Here is a 27,219-nt window from a genome sequence, read left to right on the forward strand (position 1 = left end):
ATTTCACAATGTGTTGATGACCTACCCAGATCCAGAGGTGGAGGACTGGACGTGGTCAAAGGGTAGCACTGGTCGTACCCTGCAGTGAACCCTGATGTTCCCTCTCAACTCCTGCAGCAAAACAAAGAAAGGCAATGAAGCTCAGATCCTATGTGAGATGCCGTAGGTCTTTATGAACCTACATGACCTTATGACACTCGACACTAAACATCTGTCCTTACCACCAGTGTGTTATGGAGTTCTTTCCTCCTCTGCCTCTCCGCCCTGCACCTCTCCTTCTCCTCCTCCAGAGAGCGCTGCAAAGCTTCGACCTGGGCTTGCAAGTCTGGGCATGGAGAGCAGAAAGAGAGTAAAAACTGAGATTGAAAGGAGCATTTTTTTAACATCATTAAGCCATCATTGTGACAATAAACAAACAAGGTCAACAGTGAAAACCCTCCACTCGCTGACATCCTCACTGCATTAGACATTGTATGCCACTAGGACAGATTTATAAAGTGAATGAATGGCTGTAACGATCGACTCCAAAGCCAGAGTTATCTGCTCTCGGGTGTAAATCTTTGAATTCGGGCCAAGTCTTTAATCCTGGAGTGTGCTCGCATGTAGCCACACCTGGCACCAAACACCTCCATTCACACTGGACAGGCTGAGACATTTAAGAATAGACTGGGTTTGACATAAATAGAAGAGAATAATGTAGAATGAACCTCCTGAGACATAAATTATCCTCAATAAATCCACATAACAGTAACAGCATAACAACACATGTCTGCACTTTAAAGCCTACATATGTATGTTTATTTTTGCCATGTTCCTGGGGAGCATAGTTTAATGCATAAGAGGACATAAAAAAAGTTTATGAATGCAGTTGCTACATCCAAGGAACAGAGAAAGAGACTATTTTATATTTAGCACCAGTAAGCAAGTACATTTTTATATTCTTCCCACAACTCTATCAACTAACCTCAACAATAAAAGGTCACGGAAAGCCATTATGTTTAGAGCAGCTTGTATCTTAATGCACGGCACGCGCCTGAACTTCTGTGGTGGCCGAATTATTTCAGGAGATTCGTTTTCACCAATCATCAGAGCCACGGTGACCAGCTGACAGTCAACCTTGGGCAGCCTCCAAGGGCGGGGGTGACGGTGTGAGAGGATTACCAGCAAACACACCACACACACACACACCACACACACACACACACACTGTAATCGAGATACAGCCAGCACTTAACCTGTAAACCACTTTAGGGTGGACGCAGAGAGGGTGAGTGTGTGAGCAGAATAGACGAGTTTATCAAGGCGGAGGTAGAAAATGTAAGAACGTTAAGTAACATCTTCCAGGTCAGTTTGATTCACTGTTCTCTGAGTCGACTGAGCAGCATATCAAAGCATGTGGATAGACATAAATGAAAAGTACTGGCTGATATATCACTATTTGAATTGTTAGACTCTGAAATATTGTTACTGGTATCAGTAGAGTTTACTTGAGAGGACTTTTGGGACTGTGATGCTCAGCAGTTAAGTGTGATCGGACAAAACATCCATCAGACAGTGCTCAGGGCAGTATAAGTGCCTTAAGATGCTGCTCCTCTAATAGCTGCCTGTTCAAGCCCAGCTCATTTGGATTTTCTAAATCAGTCCTTCACAAACCCGAACAAAGACACAACGTCTATGTTATGCTGTGGTTCCCCACACGCTCGGGATACTCACTCTCAACCTCGTCTCCACGGTGACCATTTAGGGAACGGCCGGCTTGCTCTACTTTTTCCAGCAGCTGCTTGCTCTGCTCCTCCAGCTCAGTGGCAAAACTCAAATACACTGCAAAGACTTCACTCAGGTCCTGCTTCACAGCCTGCAACAAACACACCCGAGAGGACAAATGATTGTGTAGAGCTCTGCGTGTGTGTGTCTGATGTGTATGTGTGTCTGAGTTTCCATGCTACTATCCTTTGACACTGGATGCTATTTAGAGACTGATTTTAATTGGCCAATTTTGGCATATTACAGATAGATCATATCGGTGTATATGTTATCCAATAAGAACTCTTTTGTTTATTGGACATAATACAGAAATAGATGCAGATCTATTTATTATGCTCTCTGTTTTTATGTATAGTTACCTATAATTATTCCATTTTAAAAGAATTGTATGTATTTATTAGTTTATTATTAAGTTTATTGTTTCAATGCACATATCCTGCCTCCATTACACATCTTTGTTTAATGTGTGTTTAATATCCATACTGAGCAATCATTGTTTATTGCATCATGTATATTCATATCTAAAGAATATTGGCCGATAAATATCGATGAACTTTTTTACTGTATAAAGACAACTCACAACCTTGCAAGTGCACACACAAACACCTTCACATCTAATTGCATTTGTACCTGGACCTCAGGGAGGAGCTTGGCGAGGGCTGACCGGGTAATCTTCTGTGCGCTGCCCTCATGTTGATGATGGTTCAGGGCTTTAGTCCCATCCTTGGTGTCTTCTTCCTGGTCCCGACGGAGTTTCCCCAGACACTGAAAGGGATAAGAGAGAATAAGTATGTCAACGTACTTATTCTGTGCCACTTCATTCTTACTTATTCAAGCCAAGCTACAGTATGACTAACAGCTGAAAGGAGCTTATCCTTGCTTGTATCATGTAAAATTTTTACACTGGCACGCAAACTGTTAAAAGATAAACTATCCTCATCGGAAAAAAAAGACTGTACAGTAACCGTGCTGATGTTAAATGTCAGCGATTGTGTCATTAAACATTGCAGTATCTTTGAATGACCCGAGATTACTAACGCTTACATATACAGTAATGAACTGTTGTATTTTAAATACAAGTAAATACATGGCTGCCCAGCTGACAGTGTTAATTAGTGTTTTAATTACCAAGGCACCAGAAGCACAGGTGTAATCAGTTAATTATCATTACTGGTGTTCACTTTATCCGTCCTAACAAGCTGTGAGCATGCATGCACAATATCAGGACCCTTGAACTACCTCTCTTAATTAATGTTATTAATTACATGTCAAAATGTCTACAGTTAAAAAGGCCTAAAAAAGTCAATTAGACATATTACTTTGGGAAACACTAAATGCCTGCTTACGAGTCTGTACTGAAGTGTTGGCCTTAAGGGACAGTTTACTGGGATTGTTTTTTGTGACTATATTCTCATAATAAAGCATAAAATAGACATACTGTCGAGTATGAGCAACTGTTGATCATTTGGCCAGTCTACTGAAAACGTGTGTCTTGGAGGACATGTGGTAAATAAAGCATGTCGGTGAAATTAGTAAAACATCTGCCATTGGTTAGCATCTTTATTAGACAGTACCAACCATCTGTCCAATGCATCTGTCCCACTCAGGCTTAGCTGATTTTCACTGTCCACCAGAATATCTGGTACCATTCAACAATAATTACATTTCCAGGGAAGTCACAGAGGTGTATAGACCTGCTGACTTTAAGTCAAATATCTACACACGCAGACATATAAAAGCCTTCTTGATCAAGGAGATCAAGGAATAAATATGACAGAATCATGCCCATCTAGAATAGAATAGAATAATCTGGGAGGCCTATAGGTTTAAGCCTGTAAGTAATGAATGGCAGAAATCTTCTTACCTCTGCAAGTCTTAAATGAAGAATAGCATTCTCCGTTTCCAGCTCCAGTATTCGTTCCTCTTTGCTCTGAAAACACAGTGAAATAATGCAAAATGACATTAGCAATAGTTAAAATATTGTGTTTGGTTATTTGGTTTGGAAAGAAACAGTGCATACAATACAAGTCGATGGAGACTCTCTAATAAACTAATCCCACACTTCACTAAACTCGACCCTTACCCTCAGTTTGTGCTCCAGCAGGTGTACCTGATGGGCAAATATTTGGTCCCGGTTAATAAAGAGAGGCATATTTCCTAAGAAAAGCAGCTATGGTGAAGGAAAATGCACAGCCTCGTCTCCCTTTTCCTTCCCAGCTGATCAGATCGTGTCCTCTGAGGTCATATAATCCGATTAACGACGGTCAACAACAGCTCTCTCAACTCTGCTCACCTGTCTGCCTCTCAGAGGGGAGGAGGAGCTCAGTCTGGGAGGCTATGGCCATAGCAGTGGTTTCATGTGTAACGTTAGTTTAACGCTATATGAACGTTTTTATAAAGGCTGAGAGCAAAATATAGTCTAAAATCAATTCCAATTTAATTTGGCTGCTGCTGCTGTTGTTGTAATAACACATTTAACAGGTTTTTAAAATACTTTTCCCAGTATACAGATGGATTAGTATGTGTAACCAGAGTCAGTCAGAGTTCTGCAGGGGGTACATATCACAGGAAATGGAAATGCACCCCACCTGCATAATTAAACCTTTAACAGCATACATCTGATGCCAATATATGTATGAGTCTGACAACAGAACAGTCTGGTGGATGGGGGATTTATGATTGTTTTTTTTATTTTTTATTTTTTATTATTATTTATAAAGCATGCAGAAAAATATTTAATATCTTAAAAACAAGAGTATTTGATGGAGATAACATGTCCTTTAATGATGAGAAACTCACAGACGTTATGACTTGTCTATCAGTCTATAGGCACATAGACCACATTACATTTTCATTATAGGTAATATTCTGGATCAGAAGGCTGTTGTCTCGACCTATATGAGTAGTTTATATACAGTTAACCCAATTAAAAGCACATATACTGTTAGAGCCATTTTGTATATGGTATATAAGGTGATAAATAATGCAGATTTGTTGCATATTGCATATATTGAAGCTACAAGAATGCCTATTTGTTTAATAGTAACTGAACTATTCTTATTGGCTGAGACGTGTTCAACGTGATATGTGCGTATTTTGTTTTTGGGGTTGGAAAAAATGAAGGCGAGGAGAGCACAGTACTTTTTGACCGTGCTCGTGATTATTATTATTTATTTATTTATTTTTTGGATTACTGCAGTTTTATTGCTTGTCATGCTCAATAGAAAGATTTTCAATAAATCACAAGAAAAAGAAAACTGTGGAAGTTTTTTTTGGACAAAGACACGCGTCAACTACATCCTCGTGCTCCATAGCTTTAGTGTGTGTTTAAAAGTAAAAAGCGAGGAAACCACACTAACACAGTATGTTAGTATATTATACTTTTGCACCTACAGTATGAAGTGCAAGAAAATCTGGGATTATATTTCGCCCTGTGACACAGGTAGAGGGCAGTAAAGCCTTGTGAGGTCCGCTGTGCGTAAAGGAAAAGAAATGAGGAAGAAAAACACTTCCGCACAGTCACACAGTTTCTTCACCCTCTGCGCTGTTGCTTTGTCACAAAATGACGAAATTAAAAGACAAAAGACGAGAGAAGATGAGCGTGGCCACGGAGGTAAGGTCGCCTTACGCGCGCTTGGCTGCTGCTTCTGCTGCTGCGTTTTAACATTATCTAACGTTCACGTGACACAGGTTTCATTCATTTATCCACTGTCGTGTTTGATTACTCTCTCTCTCTCTTCTCTCAGTCAGTGTTTGAGTGTCATCATTCATATTTAATCTGTAAATGTTGTAAGATTGACCGCTTGGAGGAGAGACGGGCGCGTTGCCAAGACAACCTGGAGAGGGCAGAGTTCAGGAGCAGGAGAGAGACGCTCTCTGACAAGCAGAGGTGAGGATGATGATGATGAGGATGAGGATGAGGATGGAGATCATTAGCTGTGATCAACATCTTTATAGAAGAATCCTAATTAACAGCTTTCACACTCAGATAGTGATTAATGCTGCTGCTTTGTCCTTCTCTCATCATCTCTCTCCACCACAGGCAGGAACTGGACGATGAGATGACCATCATGAATGAGAGGATGCAAAAGTTAGGTAATGTACTGTACTAATATTTTTTTTTTAATTGAGACATCATGATAGTCCTCTTCTGGAAGCTGGTTGGTTTGAATCCTTGGTCCGTCTGTCCATTAGGTGTCCTGGAGATGGACACTGAACCCAAAATTTAGTCTCTTACTGCACATCAAGTCTACACCAGCAACAGGGCAGCAGTAGTTCAGTCCGTAGTGACGTGGTTTGGGAACCAAAAGGGGTTCTGGACCAAAGAATGGAAGACAGATTGATTGCTAGATAGATAGATGAGCAGGAATTAGTGCAAATTGCCCGTTGTCTATTGTCCCGCCTGCCATGACTGAGTGACTGTTTGTCATTTCCAGACAAGGAGCTGGAGACCTTAAGGGGAGAGAACCGGAAGAACATGATGCTATCAGTCGCTCTGCTGGTCATCAGCGCTCTCTTCTACTATGTCTTTTTCTACAATGAAGAGGACTCATGATCACCACCTGGTATCTTTTTAAAAGGGAAATTTAAAGAATAACCACCCAGGACAGTGTTGTCATGACATCAAATATGAGGCCACTGAGAGCTTTAAAGGGCTGTATTTATGAAATACCTCATCTCTGCCTCTAGATGGCACTGTTGTCATTCCTCTGGTCATCATACTGGGTTTATTCTGCACAGTCAGAACCATGGACCGCAAAAGCTGGTGTTTCAAGCATGTTTAATTATGGCCTTTACTTCAATTTCTTTCAGCATATCCACACACATATTTCTCCTTACCATTGTAAATCAAATGTTGACTCACATTTTTTTTGTAAATGTCAGTGTAGCATTTTGTAAATATACAGGCTTACATGAACCTGAACTATCCAGTGACTAAATCGGTGTGTGTGACTTGCAGACACATGACATCTATACACTACTGCAGGTGACACAGGATGGTATATCACCTCTAAACTGAGTAGATTTTGTACCACATGTGAGAGAAGGTCATGGTGTTTTTCCTCTCCTGTTTACAGTCACACTTTGTATTTTCACTGCTATAACGACCTGACTTTATATTAAGACACGAAATATAAAAAGAATGTATATACAATTGTTTTTTCATAAAAATAACCAACAAACTATAAACTTCGCCTCATGATACAATTCAAACAAATGTAATCTTGCTGTATTTTATGCAACATATTGAAGAGATGGTGCCAATTTAAGTCTTTTTCTGGCTTTTCAGTCACATATAAGTAAATATGTGTGAGAATGCATGACACACATCACACGTGCAGTCAAATGGTTTCAAATATTTGACAAGTTTGGTTTCTTTTTAAGTTGTGAGTGGTACGGTATGTTTTGTCGTTACAACAAATGAAGAACTTGAAGAATGTATTACTTGTTTTGATACTCATGCTGGCCATGTACCTGCTGCTAATAAAAGCTGAAAGATGCCAAAAATGTTCACAGATGTCTTTCTTTTAAATACATGTGAAACATTAAGGTATGAGAGTTGGGTTTGGTCCTTATAACTACATATATTAGTATATGTAGTTATATATATATATATATATAAGTATATTAGCACATTACATTTGAAAGCATATTTATTGTATTGCTTGTCTGTTGTTCATTGGTTAATACCTATAGTGGATTATTTATAAAGCTAAAGTCACGACTTACTGCTTTAATAGAGGCTGTAATGTGTTATAATTTGATGTGTCATTTTTGGATGAAATTCCTGATTCTTTCTGAAACATCAAATTAGACCAAATAGTAATAAAACAAAGGAGAACATGTGTTCTGATTAGGATGTGTGTTGTCTGTCACTGGAGGCAGATAAAGAGGCGGTGTAATTTCTAGTCATAGGGTGGCACTAGGTGGCAGTTTAAGGACAAGACTGTAAAAAGTTTTAAGGCTTCTATATTCTGAGTGGATAAAAAAATAAGTTCCTGGTATTGATTCTCATCGCTTCACTGTAATGGCTCTCTTTATAACTAACGACTAAAGAATCATTTGAGCCTGTCATGCTCACATTCAGGACTGAAATAGATTAAGTTAGAGAAATAATGATGTTGCTTTCACCTAGGTAAAAAAATGTGTCATGCAATTACATGCAGAAAAAGTGTGAAAGTGGGCTAAATCAATGCCTTGTATCCCATTATCTGTTATTATTCTTGCCTGAGAAACGTTTCCTAACTGCATGGTCACCTAAATATGTCTTCACGCTTTGAAGTTGATTTAATTGGAATAATTTGGTATCTTGTATTCAAAGGCTGCAGTGATTCTCTGTGCCGTTCTGTACAATGAATACTTTTGCTTTGGGTACATGAAGTATATTTTGATGCTGATAGTTTGGAAGTAAAAATTTAAATGCATGACTTTTACTTAGAACAAAGTACTTGGTGGTGTTGCTATTTTTATGTCCATGACTCAAACGTCCCCACTTTTTTTGGTACTCTGCCACAAGCCAATTAGCTACTACCAAAAATCTTTAAAAACAAAATGAATGAATAAATAAATAAATAATTTTTGGTGCACACCGAGATACAATATCTAAATAAGATATATCAGCCGTTTTTCCGTACAATATTTATTAGTAGGATCAATTAATTGTTGGCCTTTTATTTGTTGACCTAAAAACATAGAATATAACAAGACTCATCCTGCAATTAAAAATAATTTGAGTTTGCGTTGTGCGAATAAGCAGTTACAGACAATGGATGGATGGATGGATGAACAGAGGAGATCTGCTGTGTGGCTGTGGTGGTAATTCCATTAAATAGATGACAGGACAGCCCAGCAAATGATTGTTTGTTTGCCCTTCCTCCTACACACTCCATTATCACCTACACAGTCCACAGCACGCCTACACACCTTCAGTCTCTCATCCCCAGATAAAACAAGAGTAAACAATCCCATTATGCTCCCATATATAACATTTCAGTGTGAGTTAAACGATTATTATGGCCACTGTATATATTAAAAATTCATTTTCACATTGCGGTTGATATTTTTTCTCATTTAAAACATTTAAAACATGCCCTTCAAAGGTGATTAGTAACAAGGGCACAAGTTAGTCTGAATATTTTATGAAGTAACACTTCATTTCAGTGCTTATGTTCAATACTGAACTTGACTTTTTAAATACTTTCCAAGTGTTTATTCCTATATGTAATAAAGTTTTCTCATTTGAAATAAAATCATTGATAAATGACTGTGGAAAAACAAACAGTAGATTTTTTTTGTGAATTAGCAATACCAACAGTATGCCTATCTTTTCTAAAAAAAAAAGTATTTTTGCACGAGTATGTACTCCTGCACAGTCAGTCACCGACCTTGTGTGCAGTTTTGCTTTTCATGACACTGTTTGTTACGTGGCCTCAAGTTATGAAAGCACATGACTTACGAAAAAAAAACTATTTAAAAAGAGGTCTGTCTGAGCACCAAAATGCCAGATGTCACTTTTGGTTCTAAAGCTGAAAGATGTTTGAGCTCTCCTGCTGGTTCAGTGTCTGCACTCAGGTCAGATGTTATTATGTAAGTTGTTTAGTCACCTTCAGATACTCACCCTTGTTGGCCAGTTTGTTACATCATACAGGTTTTATATCAAATCTTTGGTTATGTTTCAATTTGAATTAATCTCTGTGTCTTGTATGCTGTATCTGTATGTGTATGTGTGTGGCTACAGTACCTGTGTACACAGTGCCAATGCATTTTGGCCAGTTATTGTATTGTCTTGCGTTGTAAGTAGCCAGATATTTATCTAACTACAACTTTAAACCTTTCTTGGCACAGTGTCATATCACCCCACAACCACAGAAACTGAGTATTAATTTATTCATGTAATTTTACATTTCTCCTGAGACATTGCTAATGCGATCTTTGTTTGCTCAGAATATTTGTCTTGTGAACTGTCTGGCAGTCTTTTTGTTTTGTTCTGTGTGAATTTTTTTTTTGCATGTCCTTTTTTGTGCATGCACTGTCAATGTAAAACTTGTAAACTATAAATAAAGTATTTTTAAAAATAGGTATTTAAATAGTAATATTCAAGTACGAGTCCGGCATTCAAAACTTGATTTGGGCAGAAGAAGTAGAGAATCACTATCGGCAAAATACACTTGCAGTACCACAAGTAAAAGTACACATTAAGCACCACAGGGGCTCTGTCAGTGTTATTTTATTATATATTACACAGTATTGCGATATTAATTACTGAACTATTGAAGTATAAACAGCATTTTACCCTTGTTTGTCAAGAAGCTTTAACTACTTGTTGAGTAATTTAATCATTTTTATAATTTCTCAAGCTTTTAAACTTAAACATTGTGGAGTAAAATCATAAAGTAGCTCAATATTTGAGTAAACGCACTTAGTTACATTTCACCGCCACATGCTATGGACATTAGAGCTGTTGGTTACTTGTGGACACGTGACCTTAAGTTACAGATGTGAATATTTCTAACATTCTTTAAAGTTTTGCATTAAAAAGTTGTTCAGTGATTATCCTTGACTTATAGAAACACTTTAAATAACTCCTACACGCTCTCAAACACACACACACACACACGCAGCATAACAAATTATATAGTAAACTACCCGACTACATGACTCATCTTTCTGACTAAGTGCATTTATAGTCTGTGATTTAAATCAGTCCTGCTATCGTGCTCTTGTTACTTATGCATTAACCCAGCTGTCACCCTGAGCGACATGTAAAAGTATCTTGAGATCATTTCTTGGAAACTGCCAGAATTAAAAGCAGATAATAGTATAAAGTTAAGTCGTCATGCCCAGATGATAATAATAAAGTCATATTCTTGAGTCCTTAGGTTGGTCATGACTGAATTTATCCCCTCCACACCTAATTTCTACATTAGTCATCAGTGCTGTAGGAGAGTGGTGATGAATCTCTTAATAAGTAGATGAAAGCGGAGTCAAGTAGACGGGGGAGGTAGGAGAGTGGTTGGTGGTGGCACGGGGGAGTAAATTTGTGCCTCTTAAGAGTTGAGCTGTCAGGTTATGAAGGTTACACCAGTCTCACCGCCCAGACTGGCGCAGGACGGTATCCTATAAGATGAGCTGATAACAGATAATGACGGTGAATGAAGGTGTGAGTAATGGAGGTACGCCTGTAGAAGTATCAGACTGTAAGTGAACCGGCTGAAGCTACATTCAGTTTTGTACGAGAACTTTACAAAACTCACACGTTCATCTTCAGCGGATTCATCTGCCTTCTTAATCTTCTTATCATCTTCCAGGTCGGACTGACCTGTTTCACGCAGGGAAGTATTCATGTCATTTCATTCGGTGTGATACTCCCTCTCCTTGCCCGAATTGTTGTAAATAAACTTGTCAGAAAATGAAATTTTAAGCATAACCGTGCATAGCTGACAATTTGAAATAATGTTTTGGTTAATTTGATCTGGTTGCAGAGATTGGGGGACACAAGTTTGATCTTTGACTGGCCACTGCCTTGTGTGATTTCCTCCTGAATATCTCACCATACAAGCACAGACAAAAGCAAACCAGAACATGGTAAATTACAAGTCATTACTGTACAGTATGACTTTCACTCCCTCCCTCTTTTACTCTTTAAAATGCTTTAAAAACCTTTTGGCTGCAAGGACCATTTAGTAAACTCCTATTGACGCTTGTCCATTTACCTGGTAACAGATGTCCCATAATGGAACCTAATATAACACAGTATGTTGTAAAGTATTGTTCTGTTTAAACCACAAATCAGTGGAGAAATTAATGTAAGCACAGAAAACTGTTCATCTATATTTGTAAATGCTTTTCTTGGGGTTTGATCGTTTTAAGCTGGAGGCACTGATGTTCAGACAGCAATGTAAAGTGATATTCACCATTGGAACAATTTGAATTAAAAAACGGAATTTATTTGAATCTGCCCAGAAATCCAGAAATATAAATCACTTTTTACCTTTTATGGTGTGGTTTAACTTCTAAATGAAACATAATGAGCGTAAGTATGAAGTGAAAACACTGCCCACAACACTATATTAAGCTCATTGCACCTTGAAAAATGTCCCACACTTATCAGGTCACACTATGTTTTTCTGAGAAGCCACAGGAGAGGAGTTAATGTCCCCTGTGCCTGGTTTAGGGCTGCTCTCTCTCCCTCCTAAACACACTCTCACACACATATACACACACACCTCAACAAAGCATACAGCCATCATACACAGTGCACAATACAGACAGCACATGCACTGCACACCCACCTACAATCTGGTAAATTAACCATGGCGGTTCCTAGAAGGTGCCAGGCTACTAACAAGCAAGCACACTCATACTGTATGATCACACACACACACACACACACAACTTGTGTTTGAACAGGCCACAGGCAAAAGGGATGAAGGCAAATGTTAATTTTTATTGCAAAGTGTGGGTTTGTCTGCTTTCCCAAAAGATAAAGTGTTTGTGTGTCTGTGTCTGTGCTTGTGTGTGTGGATATCCTGAACGCCACGTGGAATAAGATCAGCAATGAATGCCACCTTCATATGAATATGAAATGACAAACCAGCAGTGGAGAAAAAAAAAAAAAACAGCCGTGTGATTACACCATCAATAACCCCAAAGCATTTTCCATCGAGCTAATGGCTAACTGAGTAATAGTAGTGTTGTTTCTATGGAGAGCATTTGCTACACCGCCGTAATTAATGTTATTAATGAGTGAATCATTTGACTGTGTACTTTGGTAATTACCTGGAAAGCTGCTCTGGTCTGCACTGATCAAGCATTACATAATTCAAACACTGCTACCAGCCCGTATTTAGTCTAATGGATGTAATATGAAAGTAAAGGGACAGCAGGCAAATTGCAGTGTCATTAATATCAGCCTCTCTGAGTCCACTTTGCTGAAGAGATGACACACACTTCTAAATGATGTTTTCTTTATGAAACAAGCTGTCTTTCTTATGTAATCAGGCTCTCCAGCACCTGATACAAGTATACTGTACAAGTGAAGAAATTCACAAATGGAGGCAAGAAGAAAAAGTCAAAAGTCACGTCTTGATTACACCTACAGGTATGATCTTTATACAGGTGGGATTTTACGTAACATCTAGGTGAAGAGAAACCCCTGCTGACCATCTTTAGCTCCAATAACTGTTATTATGTATTGTATTCCCACACTTTATGACTCAACAAGCAACATCCCAATTATTGTGTACCCTAGAAGTGCGTTGCGTAACCGAAGATCACTGGAGAATGAAAGTTCAAACCACACATGTAAGCTCCAAAAATGTTAAATCTATATGCTATAATCAATATTTTGAAAGTAAAAATGGTTCAGATGACCTGCGCATACATGTAGTGACAAACCCAGTAAGTACATGCAGTACGTGACCACAACTGAATGAGGCAGGTGTATTGCAAAGTTAAATTCTGACTAAAAACCTCTGAACGTAACCCCTCAAACTGATTTGTAGTGAGTAGTCTATAGTCACAGTAAGAACTAGGAACTAGTTGAGCCGTATTCGTCTTCTGTAGTGGACACGTTTCTATTGATCTAAACACTAGATGTAATAACTGTGTGAGCACGAAGCAGGCTGTTGCTGGAAAAGAGAGCCGATTAAGTGGCTTCACCCTATACAGTAGCACCTATTGCCACAACTCTATGAGCCCTGTATACAAACAGGTGGCTGCCTATTTTGGTACGTGACCAAAAGCAACATCTGTTGAGGTAGAGAACAAAACAAGATGAACAAACATCTCGTGCTCCTAGGCCTTGGAGTGCAGTCCATTAGTGGGCTCCAGCATCCGTCACCTTTCCCCCACTTTGTGATCAGCCTTAAACTGGATGAGGGCTTCACAGCTTTAAAACTGGAGATTATTACAGTTGATAGTCCGCACGAGGAGCAAGTGCAGTCACCTCTATTTTGGTGCTGTGCGAAGGCTATTGAGGCGTGAGTGGGATCGAGCTGTCAAACAGAGACAAAACAGTCTCAGAGTTATTTAAAAAAAGCAGACCACCTGAAGTGTGATAGATAGTAATTAATGAAGCAATGAAACTGTCAGGATAAGTAGGCCATGGTCAAAGAAGAATTCACCAAGCTGATATGGTTTGTCATACAGGTGTTGCACAATGTTAAAATATGAAAACATGACTCATAGGTAATGCAAAGTATTGTGTGGGAACATAATTACAAGGGGATGTAAGAGAGTTTACGAGGGCGTTGAAACATTATTGCATAGATGAGCAAAAGAGAATGAGCAAATAACATTTACACTGCAGCCTTGTCAGGATTCTGTAGTTTATACATATACTGCAGTGTGTCAACTTATTTTTAAAGTCATAACGCCTTTTCTTCACAGCAGACATTTTGACTTGTCATAGCTAAAAAAGCTCAGTAACATTACTAATAAATGGAATTCAGCCATCATTCATTTTATTATCTACATCTGTGTTTTTATTACTGTCCTTCCTTCAAAATCCATGAAATCTGCTAATCTGCAGGCTGCATGTTGAAGTGTCCGAGATACTGTGAACCCCAAATTGTTTCTGAAGGTCATGCCATTGATGCGTCAGTGTGAATGTAAATAGTTAGTTTGTTTGTTCCTTCATTGTCAGCGTATGTATGCATGGTTTGATGTGATTTGTAGTATAAAAGCGACTTGAGTTGTCAGAAGACTAGAAAAGCTAAATAATTTACTGTTTCCTGGCATTTCATTTTAAATGTTAATTAATACTTATTAGTGAGCACATGTTTAATCACGCACATGCTGGTTTATATCTGAAAATAAAACAATTATTAAATGTTTATGGTGTTGTGCTGATGTCACTTTATAAAAGCAATATATAAACAGCTTGGCATTGTAAAAATCTGTCCATGTATCCAAACACACCTGCAGCTCTCCTGGTTCCTGTGTGGCTCTCTGATGCCCTCAACCACTACCTGTCCAAACAGCCTGGCAGATAAACAGCTGTGTTTGTTGCTACTGAGGCTTGCCAGGTTCATTCGGACTCTTTACAGCAGCTGACAAGGAAAGCGGACAGACTTATTATCGTCACTCGTGTCACTTTGTCACACATGCACATACACGTGCCTGCGGTTGCTTCAGTCATAACTGTAGATGTTGATGAGATAAGACAACAGTCCAAACAATCATTTACAGTATATTTCCTGCGCTTACACAGTAGAGTGCATCATATCTTATCAATACAACAATATACCAAGGTCAGTAAGGAGTTATATAGATGGTAAATTGCAAAAAAGAAACAAACAAAAAAAGCTCATTTGAGTTCAGTTCAGATGTGTTTCAGAACACACATATTTTTCATGAAATGGTAAAATGTCTCAGTTTTAAACACGTGATATGTTGTTTATGTTCTATTGAGAATAAAATATGGATTTATCATTGCTTTCTGTTTTTATTTACGTTTTACACAACGTCACAACTTTACTGGAATTAGGGGTTGTAGTTTGTTTATAGTTCTGTGCACATTAGGTTACATTGTACCTGCTCCTCCTGAGGGGAATGAGCAGCACATGACACATTTTCACATTTACGGTATTTCTCTCGCTCGAGAGAGATCATCATTCACGCCCTCTCTTTCTCTTCCACACAGACTGAGCAAACAGGATTCAAATGTGTCTAGGTGTAAATTGAAGCTATTTTCCGGGGCAAGGTACTTGCTTTCTCAATGTGCCATTAGTCTCTCCAAACAGACCCCACCTGCACTCCGGAGGGAGAGACTGGAACGAAGTGAAGAAAAAAAAATCGAAAACAAGTCAGGTGTAGCACAGTGACTCCTGAGAGAAACGTGCTACTGTAAAGACACGTGATGGAGCCACAGCTGGATTGTATTTCTTTATTCCTCTTGTAAAAAAGATACATCAAAGACAATACCATACAAAATAGAAAAATGGTACACGGTACTCACAAGTTCAAATGTTTAGATACAATAAGAGCTATACAATACTGCTTTGGCATTTAAAAAAAAAAGAAATCACACTAAAGTGCAATATTTTTCCATTCCTTTTCTCATTTAAGTACATTCACAGGTTTGTTTTCTCTTTTTCACAGAAGTTTCTTGTTCACAGCATTTCCAAAATCTCATTCGAACATTGTGTTGAGACATAGTAAAGTGCAGACAGTATGTATGAAAGACACATTTCTAGCATCACACCCCTGTTCACTGTGGATTGTAAGCAGATTGTCAATGGTCACAGGATGGTCTACTCTCACACACTAACAGACACACACTCGCAGCCCTGGCGCCACTTTAGACTTCACTTGGTGACCTGGATCGGTATGCCTTGTTTGCCTGAAAGCATCCGCAGAGAAGCATGTAGATGGAGCGCTGGATCTCTGCGTTTCTGTAGGCGTAGATGATAGGGTTGATCATGGAGTTATAGGTGGCAGGCAGCAGTGTAGCATAGGTATACACTGAGGGATACTCCCTCTCGCCCACCAGGCAATAGATAGCAAAGGGCAACCAGCTGGCGCCGAATGTCCCCAAGATGATGGCCAAAGTGGAGACCCCCTTCTTAGTGGCCACATAATGTGATGTGGCAAAAAAGTGCTGCTGGAGGGCGATCTGGTGGGCGTGGTGGCACACGATCTTACAAATCTTGAAGTAGAGGGTCAGCATGATCACAAAGATTGCGAAGAAGGAGGTGGCCAGGAGCGTGACGTTGCTCCGGGTCAAAGGGCGAACGATGCTGCAGGAGTCTGGCTCGCTCAGGCAGTTCCAGCCCAGCACTGGCAGCAAGCCCAGGAACAGAGACACACCCCAGGTCCCCAATAACATCAGGTGTACGTACTGTAATGTCTTCTCTGAAAAGTATGTCAGAGCGTTGTAGAGGGAGAAGTAACGGTCCACTGTTATGGCCAAAAGGCTGCTGATAGACGCAGTGAAGGAGGCCACTAGGAAGCCTACAGTGATAAGGCTGATAGTCTCAGAGGAGATCACATACTGAAACACAAAGTTCAGGATTAATCCCATACCAGCCAGCAGGTCTGCCGTGGCCAGGCTCCCAATCAGCACAAACATGGGAGTCCTTAGTGTTGGCGTGTAGAAGATGATTGCTACCACTATGGCGTTTTCACAGGCGATGACAGTGCCTGACATGCAGAGCATAATGTCCCACGGGTTGATGGGGAAATCTAAAGTGGCGGTGGAGAGCTGCAGGCTGCTGTTGTGCTCGAGAGAATCAGCTTCCAGCCATGGGAGAGCTTCTCCTGCCACGGCACTGGCAGAGGAGTCGTTCACCACCAGTGACTTGTTCATGTCTCCACACGGTCGTCTTTTTGTCCTGTAGGCAGCAGAAAAAACAAGTAGATCGGTTCATTAATAATAATGCAAAGGCAAATCATCTTTTCACTGGAGATTTCAGCATCTTGCTTAAGCGGGCTGTTACCTGCTACACTAAGTCTGTCCAATGCAAAAACATTTAATCTAATCAGTACATAGATTTTGATATACTGAAATCAGATATATTGTGATTTGTAGAAAATGTGCAGGAGTCATGGAAAAGTTACAAGGAAAATCCACCCTAAAGCATTAAACATTGCATTCAACTAAAACTAATTTAGATAGAATATCTCAAACAAAACTCAATCAATCATTTTTTTTTTTTTAGCTTAAATAAACATCTGCCTTTTAATATGTCGACATAACTGTCTAAAATCAGCAGCACGGCAACATTTAAATTCAGTTTTAGGGTGGATTTTTTTTGTTAAAGTTATTCTGATAGTGAAGCAGCTGGAGCTGTCCGCGGTGCTGAAAACAGCATCTGTACGCCAAGACCATTTGAAATGTGTTTTTTTTAACACTTGTATGAATAAATTATTACCTTTGATAACAAGATGAATAAAAAGTGACATCTTTAATAAGTGTTATGTCTTTAAATCCACTCAGTTCATTCTTATAACAGCCACTCTGCTAATTTGGACAGTTCACAGCAAAATAACGAGCACAGATTTTTCATATAGAGAATTTTTCAATCAGGATCACAGTTTCTGAAAAGTTGACAGTACCTACCTCCGTGACAAAACGGTATGAGCTGAGGTTTCCACCGAAAAAAGAGCTTCTCTTTCGAAAACGTCAGAAATAAAAAGGATGCAATGGTGCTCCCCTGGTTTTTTTGTGTGTGTGTTTTACCGCTCCCCTCCGGACCCTCTCAAGTGAAGCCCTTGACTTTGTTGTGCTTCCCACGCATGGGACAGACACCCTGAGAAGAGGTGGTGTCTCGCATTGGCCGGTGGCCAGCTCCGTGAGAAAGGTGAATGTGGGTAGGAGGAGCAGCAGGAGGAGGAAGAGGAGGAGGAGGAGGATCCGACCAGAGGGGATCCGACCAGAGACACGCGAGGAGAGTTTTAAACCCGACTGACGTCACGGCAGAGAGAGAGAGAGAGAGAGAGACAGAGAGAGAGAGAGAGAGAGAGAGAGAGAGAGAGAGAGCAGCATCTCTCTCTGCTCTGAATCGCTCTCCTGAATCACGTGATGATTTACTTTTTTATTTTATTTTTTTATTTTATCTCAGGCTTTAACTGTTGAAGATCTGCTACAAAAGCCAGTATACAAGGTCCAAGTCATGAGCATCAGGGGCATCCCTAAAAAGGAGGAAGGGGGACAGGGGTCAGGTTTCAACCACCTTACCTTTGATACTTACAGTAGCCAAAACATGTTGGCTTATTTGAGATTTAGCCATAAGAAAAGGCTTTTTAATATTCAATTTCCATCCTTATCCTATGGTAATTATCTGTCATGATTTTTTAATTTTAAAAATTTTAAAATTGAAATTTTACTGTTACACGTGTTTCTGCCTGAATCACTAAGAATCCCCAGATATTTAAAATGTGTGAAACCCTTTATAATGATGTCTGGATGTCATTGCTAATGTGAACTTCACTATGTGCCCAACTCACAGTGTTATCTGCATATACAAGTGGTAGGTTGCTAACATATAAGTGAATAGAAGAGGTCCTAGAATTGTTGTGGGACAACGAAGTTTTGAAAGTGAATTTCTTTCTCATTCTGACTTGAAATACGACAGTCTGGAGTCTCTTCTGTCATATTTTACCCTTCTTAATGCACCACACAATCTTTTTCTATGATTAGTTTAGTTTTTATTACACTAGCCACAAGGCTAGCTGTCTGAATATGGAAACAACTAGGTCAGTATGAATTTATTGTTAGGCTAATGCAGGTTACTGTGTTGTCCTTTCACTGGTTATACATACTTTGTCCTTGCACATTCGAGATGGATAATTCAGTGACACTCAGTGTGCTTTTGTAAATCCAGTTTTATTGTTGCTGTATTAACTCAGTGTTACCACTACATTTAGTCTTAGACTATTGTATTGCATTGCACTGCACTTTCACTGTTGTCAATGCTGCCTCTAGAAAAAGGCCACAAGGCCCGGCTCGCCGCAGAGCTGAGCACCTACACACATAATGAGCAGTTAAGCTCTTGTACTGATGCACTAAACGTTGTAATGACATTTAATTAGCGTCAAATACTGTTATAGACATACTCTCACATACTCATACTCTCTATAATTACATTAATTACACTTGCTCACCACAAGCAAGCGTAGCCAATGTTACAAGTTAGACCTGCGTTCGACGAGCATTTGTTGCATGGCCATGAAAGAAAGTGAGAGTGAGTGACAGCACAGAGGGAGAAATACTTCAAGCCATTGTAAACTCAGAGAGAGGCAGCTCATCATGTGGGCGTAACAGATGGTCTGAAACAAAAGACTGGCTAACAAGCCAATGCACTCTGGGAGAAGGTTAGCATAAAAATCCTATACACTATGCAAAAATCATGTGACATAAACGCCGGTGATGGTAGATTAACCACATCAGGTCATCTGTAGTACCATATGCATATTTATGTATTTTCAGGTTGCTCCCCACCCGCGGATCACTTTGATCGGTTTCAAAGCACTGTGTGTTCTGCACCAGGTTACAGTATCTGCAGCACAACAGGCTCACAGATGGGATTTAGTTTGTCAGGTAAATGTTCGTCTAGGAACAAACATCTTCTTGTGCTTTGTAGGGACTGATAGTACTGTAAATCTATTTGAAACATTTTTGAATGTTTTATTTCTTATTTTCTTTGGATTAAACTTGTTTTCTTATGTTACCAAAAAAATTTCAGATGTGAAATAATGAAAGTTGATCTAAAGGTCAAGAGTTTAATTTGGTTTAAACATTTTTAACTGCTCAAATGTGTGTGGACTGGTTATTTAAAACCTTGTTGGTTACTGCAACTTTTTTCTTTTGAATTAAATCATCTTTTTTTTCTCTCATAACTTTGCAAAAACTGAATGAGTAGTAAAGAACAGTAACTGTAATTTATATAACCATAAAGATATGAATATAAACAAATTACTTAGTGACAAAATTGCTTAATGATACAAAAACTGTTGTACTAATTAAATGTCATATAACAATGAAGGGCATATTGAGTTGCAGTGGGTGGGTAGGTAGGTAGGGGGAAATTCAAAGCAGCATAGCAATATGGTAACCAGCTTTGGTTTCTAAGCAACAGCTATTTGGCCACCTTTTGTCAGTGGACCAGGGACTGGAGAGGGGGTTGTGTTCATTCATAAGCTAAGCGGTCACATGAAGTGCCTAGTGACTCATGTCAAAGACCCAGGCAGATACCCAATCACATGCAGGACCAAAATACATCTTAAAATCATTTCTGATTGTTTTCCACGATCGACTAAACAAATGTAATTTCCAGCAAAATAGAAGCACAGCATTGCACAACATTTAATTTTATTTTCGTGTGGACTACCAGGAATAAGCGGTCTAAAAATATCAGTGACTACATGCAGTTGTTCATCCATACCCATGTGTGCAGAGAGGTTTCAGTGTAATGAGACACCTGCTATTAGACACATAAAAACATGAGGGAAAAAAAAAAACAGACCTCTTTTCCCTTCAAAACGGCCCCCTCCAGGAGACAAACACTAACCGCCTACAGTCCCCCTGCCCACAAATACAGACCTCTCACATGCTATTGTGCTCATGCCCAAACATATCCTTTACCTGAATACCTTTATGGAGGTATCTACTCAAAAAAAAAAATGGAGCAGAGAATAGGCCCCTAATGAAGCAGCAGAGACAAAAAAGGAAGTAGATTCAAGTGCAGGAAATGGATATAGATTTTAGAGGACTAATGATGAAACATTGAGTGGCAGGAAGGACGTGTTAGAGATGAAATGTGTCTGTAATAGCGGAACTAACACATTTACCATGATGTCAATAAACATTCACCTCCTCTTCTTCTTACAGCACAAGAGACTAAAGATACGTAACTACATATATTCACTCAGTGATCCTCTCTGCTGCTGTCTCTGACACAAATAAAGTCTGATCCAGTGTACCTGCCTCACTGCACATGTCATCATGACCTTAATTTTATGATGATTATTGATGGGCAAAATGTAATTTGTTTTTAACCACTACCACTGCATTACTGCAGTACAGCGAGGAATCAAAGCCACATCATCTGTTTACGGGACATCTACTCTACCTCCTGAGCCCCAGCTGTCGTTACCACTACTGCTAATACTGCTGCCACTGATCATCTGACCGTTGCCTCCACTACTACTACTACTACTACTGCTGGGGACACCCTCTACCTCCACAATCACCTGACTTAAACCCAATTAAGATGAGTTAGACAGCAGAGTAAAAGAAAAGCATCCAATAAGTGCTCAGCATCTATGGGAACCCTTTTTTTAAGACTGTTGGAAAACCATTCCAGATGACCACTTCATGAAGCTGCTTAAGAGAATGCCAAGAGTGTGCAAAGCTGTCACCAAAGCAAAAGGTGGCTACTACTTTGAAGAGTAATTTTAAAGGTCAGGATTTAGTGGCACCTAGCGGTGAAGTTGCAGATTACAACCAAATGAATACTCTCCCACACCTCACCCTCTTCTTCCAAGCATGTAAGAAAAACTCTGGATGCCAAATTGACATTAAAAGTAAAAGGAACAATCACGATCAGAGTTTGGTTTGTCTGTTCTGGGCTACTGTAGAAAAATGGTGGTTCAAAATGGTGGACTCCATGGAAGGGGACCCGCTCTCACTGTAGATATAAAGGGCTCATTATGAGACAACAAAAAAACAACAATTCTTATTTTCATAGACCAATGCCCAAACCCCATTGGGCTTGTCTGTGGTGCGTTGCGTCATCGTGAGTAATTCTAGTCAATGTATCAAACCCAGTGCTCCATCGTGGTCCATTATAGACGCGTCTCAACGCTCGGCTACACGTGAATTATACACCTGTTCTATTTTTGATGCTTGACGCGAGCAGCACGCGTCACAGAGCACTTCAAAATTTACACACGTAGAAGCATGTTTAGAAAAACATACACCGGGAAAATAGCCAAATCTGAACAAGTAAACAAAGTCTGGCGGGCTAAACACTTTATTCTGAAACGCTCCCAGCGGGGTCTGTAGTCTAGTGCAGGACGGACCAAAAATGTGTGCAGTGGGGTTTTGGCGTAATGAAAACATACTAATGAATATTGTATTTAATTCCTGCCAATAAACACTCCTAATCACAGCAACTTTTGAAAATTGTATTTGCTTTGTAAGCCTTAAAAAAATACCTAAAAAATAACTCTTACTAGAATTTCAAAGAAAATTCCTTCCGAGAAAACAAGTCTTGCATGATACCTTGAAGACTGCTTTTGACTTTAATATATTACTTAGTAATGCATGAGAAATCACACGAAAAATTGGACATGTAGAAGAAGAAGAAGCTTTCTGAGCAAATTAGGGAGGTTGTCTGACAGGAACAATATTCCATTTTTGAGTGTAAATAACGTGGAGAACAAAAGAGCACAGACATTAAGGCAGTGGAGCAAAGAGGGGAAAAAAATGCAAAACAAATCTGTCACATGGTGTTAATAAATAAATGTTTAATGTATAACTATTGTACACTATTGTACATAATTAAGTAGACAGAAATGCTTTTACACAAAACAAACAGATCAGTGCGCAGTTTTGTAAACTAAGAATGTGGTTTATATAAAACCCACAATATCAAGGAACAACTGATAGAAGAAAAGAAAATTCAGGTTTAATACACAACAAGGCAATTAGAAAAAAGAAAAAAAAGTAAAATTACCTGGATAATCATTTACAGTAGATGTATGAAATGATGTAAGACTGTTGTTTGAAATAGTTTGCGAGCAATTAAATAAAAAACAACAATGTATATCCCTGTAATGGTGTTTAACACATTTTACAAGGCTTAAAAGGTCAGATGTGCAAAATTTAGGGACATCAATTGTTGCATAATGGTAAAAAAAAAGGACCATAATATGCAATACATATGTATTTTTTTCTATATATCCACATAATAATGAGAATCCCTGTGTTTTCTACATATCTACACAGGGAGAAGGAGTCTGCAGTTTTGCACTACGTACATAACCACATAATGATGGGTTCTCCTACATGCTTATGCTTGGAAGACTATGGTGACGCGAGGGGTATTCATTTGGCTAGATGCCACTAAATCCTACACACTGGACCTTTAAAAAGGAACCTGTTTAACAGAATGACTGGAAGAAGTCAGCCTAAACTCAAAGCACATCTGAGGTGGAATTTAAAGAATCAGTCATCATAATCGTTGGTCCTTCATTCATATTCAAAATATTATATCAATAAATCAATTTACATATATTTACATTTAAAAGTGTTGGTTAACATTCTTAAAATAGCCTCAATTAAAATTTACACCAAGAACAAATAAAAAGCAGACTGTTTAAGGCATGTTTGAATTAATAAAAAAAAAACCCAGATATAACTGGACAACATATGAAGCTATTAAAACAAACAAACAAAAAAATTAACAACAACAAAAGAAATAAATCTGCAAAGTTTAGTCCAAATACAGGTTGTTCATTCTTCATTATGGATAGCGTGCTTCTAGCATAACAAAAAGAAGGTGGGTAGTTGAAGCACAAAGGCAAGAAAACATGTTGCTCGGTCCTGAAGCTACAAACAAAAGTCTTTTGTGCCGGATTGCAGTTCACAATCTGGATTTGCATACTGGTAACAGGAATCCAGTCCGTATGTCTCACATGTATCTGTTCTTGACGTATTCTCTGTACATCAACATGTCGTCCCTGCACAGCACCCTCACCTGGCCCTGACTCGCCATCACATGGCTCTCGAACTCATCACGGGTGTCTCTGTCGACTTGCGGAGGAGAAACTGCGTAGACGCTGTCCTCGGAGAAGCAGGACACTGGCTCTCTGAGGGGGAGGAAGACAGATGGGCACGTGATTGTAACAAATAATGGATGAATGGAAGACCTAAAAACGAGCTATGACATATGATTTTCACATCAAAGAAAAATAGTTATTATCTATAGTAGTCACTATATGATCAAGGACCAAAGCCAAGAAAAACAGACGACTTGCCCCGGATGGAGTGGGTTATTAAGAGGACTGTTAATGGAAACAACACGAGGATGGCAGAGATGTGTGCTTTTAAAGCAGAATTACTCATACTTTCAGGGAAACTAGACTCAAAAGCATGTCTCATCATCTTAAGAGTGGATTATCAACTACGTGCCTGCCAGGGCAACCACTCAGTCAGCCAGTTCAACAGCAGCTGAGGCCCCGGTGAGAGGCTGCACATACACATGGCTGCATTACAAATGTACATCCTTAATTAATGGCAGAATCAAAGCAACAACAGAATTCAATTATGAACTGCCGCCAGCTAAGAGTCCAATGTAAATTAAAACTGTAACTAGACCTGCAATCATATGTATACCATGGTCAAAACACCTAACCTGAAAAGTCTTTTGGTTTCACAGTAAGACCATCACTAAACAATGCTTAAATATAGTGTGTTTGTTTGTGTTTTTGGAAGGACTGAAGCCAGGTTTCTATTCCCAGTCTTGTCTCCAGTCGGGTGCATTAAACGAGTGCAGAGGAAGAATATTATATATATTTTATATAATTTGAGGACGGTTACGGTCTTCTTATCGCTCCACACCAATCTAATGTTTTCATCTGAACTCACATGCTTCATGTATATCATCATTTATCGTCTTTTTTCTATTGCATTTCGTTTTCACTGATACACCAACTTTTTTCACGAGCCAAGTGTAAAAACATTTACATTTTTTGTATTTCCACTTTTTTTTATGCACAAATTGAGACAGTTCATTAAAAACCGCAGGATGGAAACATCTACTCCTGCAGCACACACTGATCCAGCCTGTGAACAGAATAGCAGTGGAGTCTTATATCAATCTGTGCCCCATTTGTGACCATTAGTACTTCTTATGAGCCAAAATGGTACATTCTGAGCCTTAGTCCTGTTATAAATCAGGAAAATTAATGTGTAGTTTGTCCAGATGCAAACATTTAAAAGAAATAAGAGCCAGAGAACATACAACCTACTACTGAACAGTTCACGTCAGTGTTCATGTGTGGAAGTGAAAAATGCACTTCAATAAATAATGATATGTTTCATTATAATTGTCACAGCCTTAATGTGGATTCTGTCTGTTGACTTGTGATGACTTTAGACACTGATCTGACATCTCAGCCTTAGAGCCTGTCGACATGTTAAGTCATGTGAGGCTCCAACAGCTACAAACATGTTTCTTTCTTATGAAGTCACACTTGCAGAAATGGATGTGAAATGTGGGCTTCCGCAGCAAGGACCGAGCCTTTGCACATGGGGCGGCTGCTCTACCAACTGAGCTAAACGCCACCCCAGTTTTTCTGAAAAATCTGAACTAAAAGTTTAACTGTGCAAAGGTTAATAATGGATTAATAATATACAGCCTGTATAAAACATTTGATCTCTCCTGGACAGAAAAGGGATAACATTTTAATTACACATGAAAACTTTGATGAAAACAGATCTTTTTTTTTTTTCTTTTTTTTTTTAGGTCAGTCATAACTGCCCATTAATCTTGATCTGCGACTTAAAAGCTAATTATAATTTATGGAGGAAACAAATCACCACACCTCACTGATGCTTCTCAACAGGAATCCACAGTATTCATATCCTGTCTGCTTTTATCTCCACCAATAGAGTCAGCTTTGCTTATGCCTCATGGATCAATAGAGGAACTGCACAGAGGGAGGTCTAAAGGGCCCCAAACAGTGCAAACACATTTTGGACGTTGTAACAACATCTTAGAATAACACTGTTGCACAACACAAAGATACACCTGGATGGACGGACGGACGGATGGATGGACTAATGAATGGCCAGTGTGATAAGAGGTGAAGACATACTGTAAGGTAGACGAGGGGAAGTTCAAACTGAATCAGGGTGAAAACGTGTTACAGTTCCCTGCTGACTGAGGTTGCACTTGCACATAAAAGCCACTGTATGTATGTCTGTCTGCCACCTTTGTGTGACAGGTAATAACTCGCCCCTTGTGAAGAAAGAAATGTACTTCTGTCTTCAGTCAACATGTATGTGCAGCAAAGAGAGTGACATGTTCAAAGAGAAGCATCATATTTTCCCTCTTAAAAAGATTATAGAGAGATTATACAGCTCTTTAAAGATTGTCACGTGCTAGAAAATACTCTCCAACGTTCCTCCAAGTCACTAGTTTCCATCTTACCATCATTTCAAGAAGACGTTTCAGTAAAGGGGTAAACGATGGACTACTACATGACATAAATAAATGTCTGTATAACCTTTCATCCTCTGCATAGTAACTTTAGACTGCCTTTTTCTAAAGAAACTATTTGTCACGTGCACACTCTCTTCATCTCCAACCAGTGCCTTCAAACAACAACACAGAATGAACACTACCACGTGGAGCTATTTTTATCCTTTTCTGACCATTTTCCTGCTCTGTACAGTTATCATTTCCATTTATCTTCCATCCAGCTATGATGCACATAGCTGAAACCTCCATCTGGCTGCACGGATATATTGTTAGAGCAAAAGAACAACATTTTACTGCCTCTTAGTGCTTTCTCCTTGAAAAAATAAGTACTTCTCATCTTGAGTGGAGTTAAAAGTTTTTTTTAGCAGTGGGTTTTAGATATAGTACCACTATCCTGAATGACTGCTACACTATTCTTGTGCAGAGTGGTCATCTACTAAAATAACAATACTGTCCAAATATTCTATATATAAACTTCCTTTATTCTATTTTATTTGCAGGTTCTGGCCTTTGTGTGTGTAGAAAATTTGGACAGCTACGTCCGTTCATCTGCTATGAAACGTCTGAAATACAGAAATATAATAAAATATTTTCCTGCATTCCCATTAATGTGTGATATCACTTTCCCATCTGTCTGTTAAATATGAACCGGTAAGCTTTGGTTAGCACAAACACTTGAAATAGGGGGAAAGGGTAGCCAGGCTCTGTCCAAAGGTAACAAACTCCACCTGCTAGTACCTCT

At 39.1% G+C, this 27,219-nt stretch overlaps 4 protein-coding genes across 4 annotated transcripts in view; 1 reads left to right on the forward strand and 3 right to left on the reverse strand.

Annotated features, from left to right (window-relative positions):
- Positions 1–21: 21 nt before the first annotated feature.
- LOC113746876 (kinesin-like protein KIF25) lies at positions 22–3,950 on the reverse strand. Its single transcript, XM_027284287.1, has 6 exons — positions 3,848–3,950; positions 3,629–3,694; positions 2,395–2,529; positions 1,714–1,855; positions 222–325; positions 22–111 (listed from the first exon to the last, which is right to left on the reverse strand). The coding sequence occupies exons 1-6, from the start codon at positions 3,914–3,916 to the stop codon at positions 22–24; spliced, it is 606 nt and encodes a 201-aa protein (XP_027140088.1). The 5' UTR covers positions 3,917–3,950.
- Positions 3,951–5,218: 1,268 nt separating this feature from the next.
- On the forward strand, positions 5,219–7,272 carry ccdc167 (coiled-coil domain containing 167). Its single transcript, XM_010734707.3, has 4 exons — positions 5,219–5,377; positions 5,559–5,653; positions 5,807–5,859; positions 6,201–7,272. Exons 1-4 carry the CDS (start codon positions 5,327–5,329, stop codon positions 6,317–6,319), a joined length of 318 nt encoding a protein of 105 aa, XP_010733009.2. The 5' UTR covers positions 5,219–5,326; the 3' UTR covers positions 6,320–7,272.
- An 8,234-nt stretch (positions 7,273–15,506) lies between these two features.
- gpr6 (G protein-coupled receptor 6) lies at positions 15,507–18,221 on the reverse strand. The gene is made up of 2 exons (XM_027284439.1): positions 17,828–18,221; positions 15,507–17,099 (listed from the first exon to the last, which is right to left on the reverse strand). Exon 2 carries the CDS (start codon positions 17,072–17,074, stop codon positions 16,067–16,069), a length of 1,008 nt encoding a protein of 335 aa, XP_027140240.1. The 5' UTR covers positions 17,075–17,099; positions 17,828–18,221; the 3' UTR covers positions 15,507–16,066.
- Positions 18,222–23,470: 5,249 nt separating this feature from the next.
- The window catches only part of fig4a (FIG4 phosphoinositide 5-phosphatase a), a 41,219-nt gene continuing 37,470 nt past the window's right edge, over positions 23,471–27,219 (reverse strand). The window contains exon 25 of the mRNA XM_019254145.2: positions 23,471–24,081. Within this exon, the coding sequence (XP_019109690.2) occupies positions 23,904–24,081 (178 nt within the window). The 3' untranslated portion in view covers positions 23,471–23,903. The remainder of the gene's footprint in view (positions 24,082–27,219) is intronic.

The sequence above is a fragment of the Larimichthys crocea genome, chromosome XI (genome assembly GCF_000972845.2).
Source record: "Larimichthys crocea isolate SSNF chromosome XI, L_crocea_2.0, whole genome shotgun sequence".
In the NCBI taxonomy this organism is placed as follows: Eukaryota; Metazoa; Chordata; class Actinopteri; family Sciaenidae; genus Larimichthys; species Larimichthys crocea.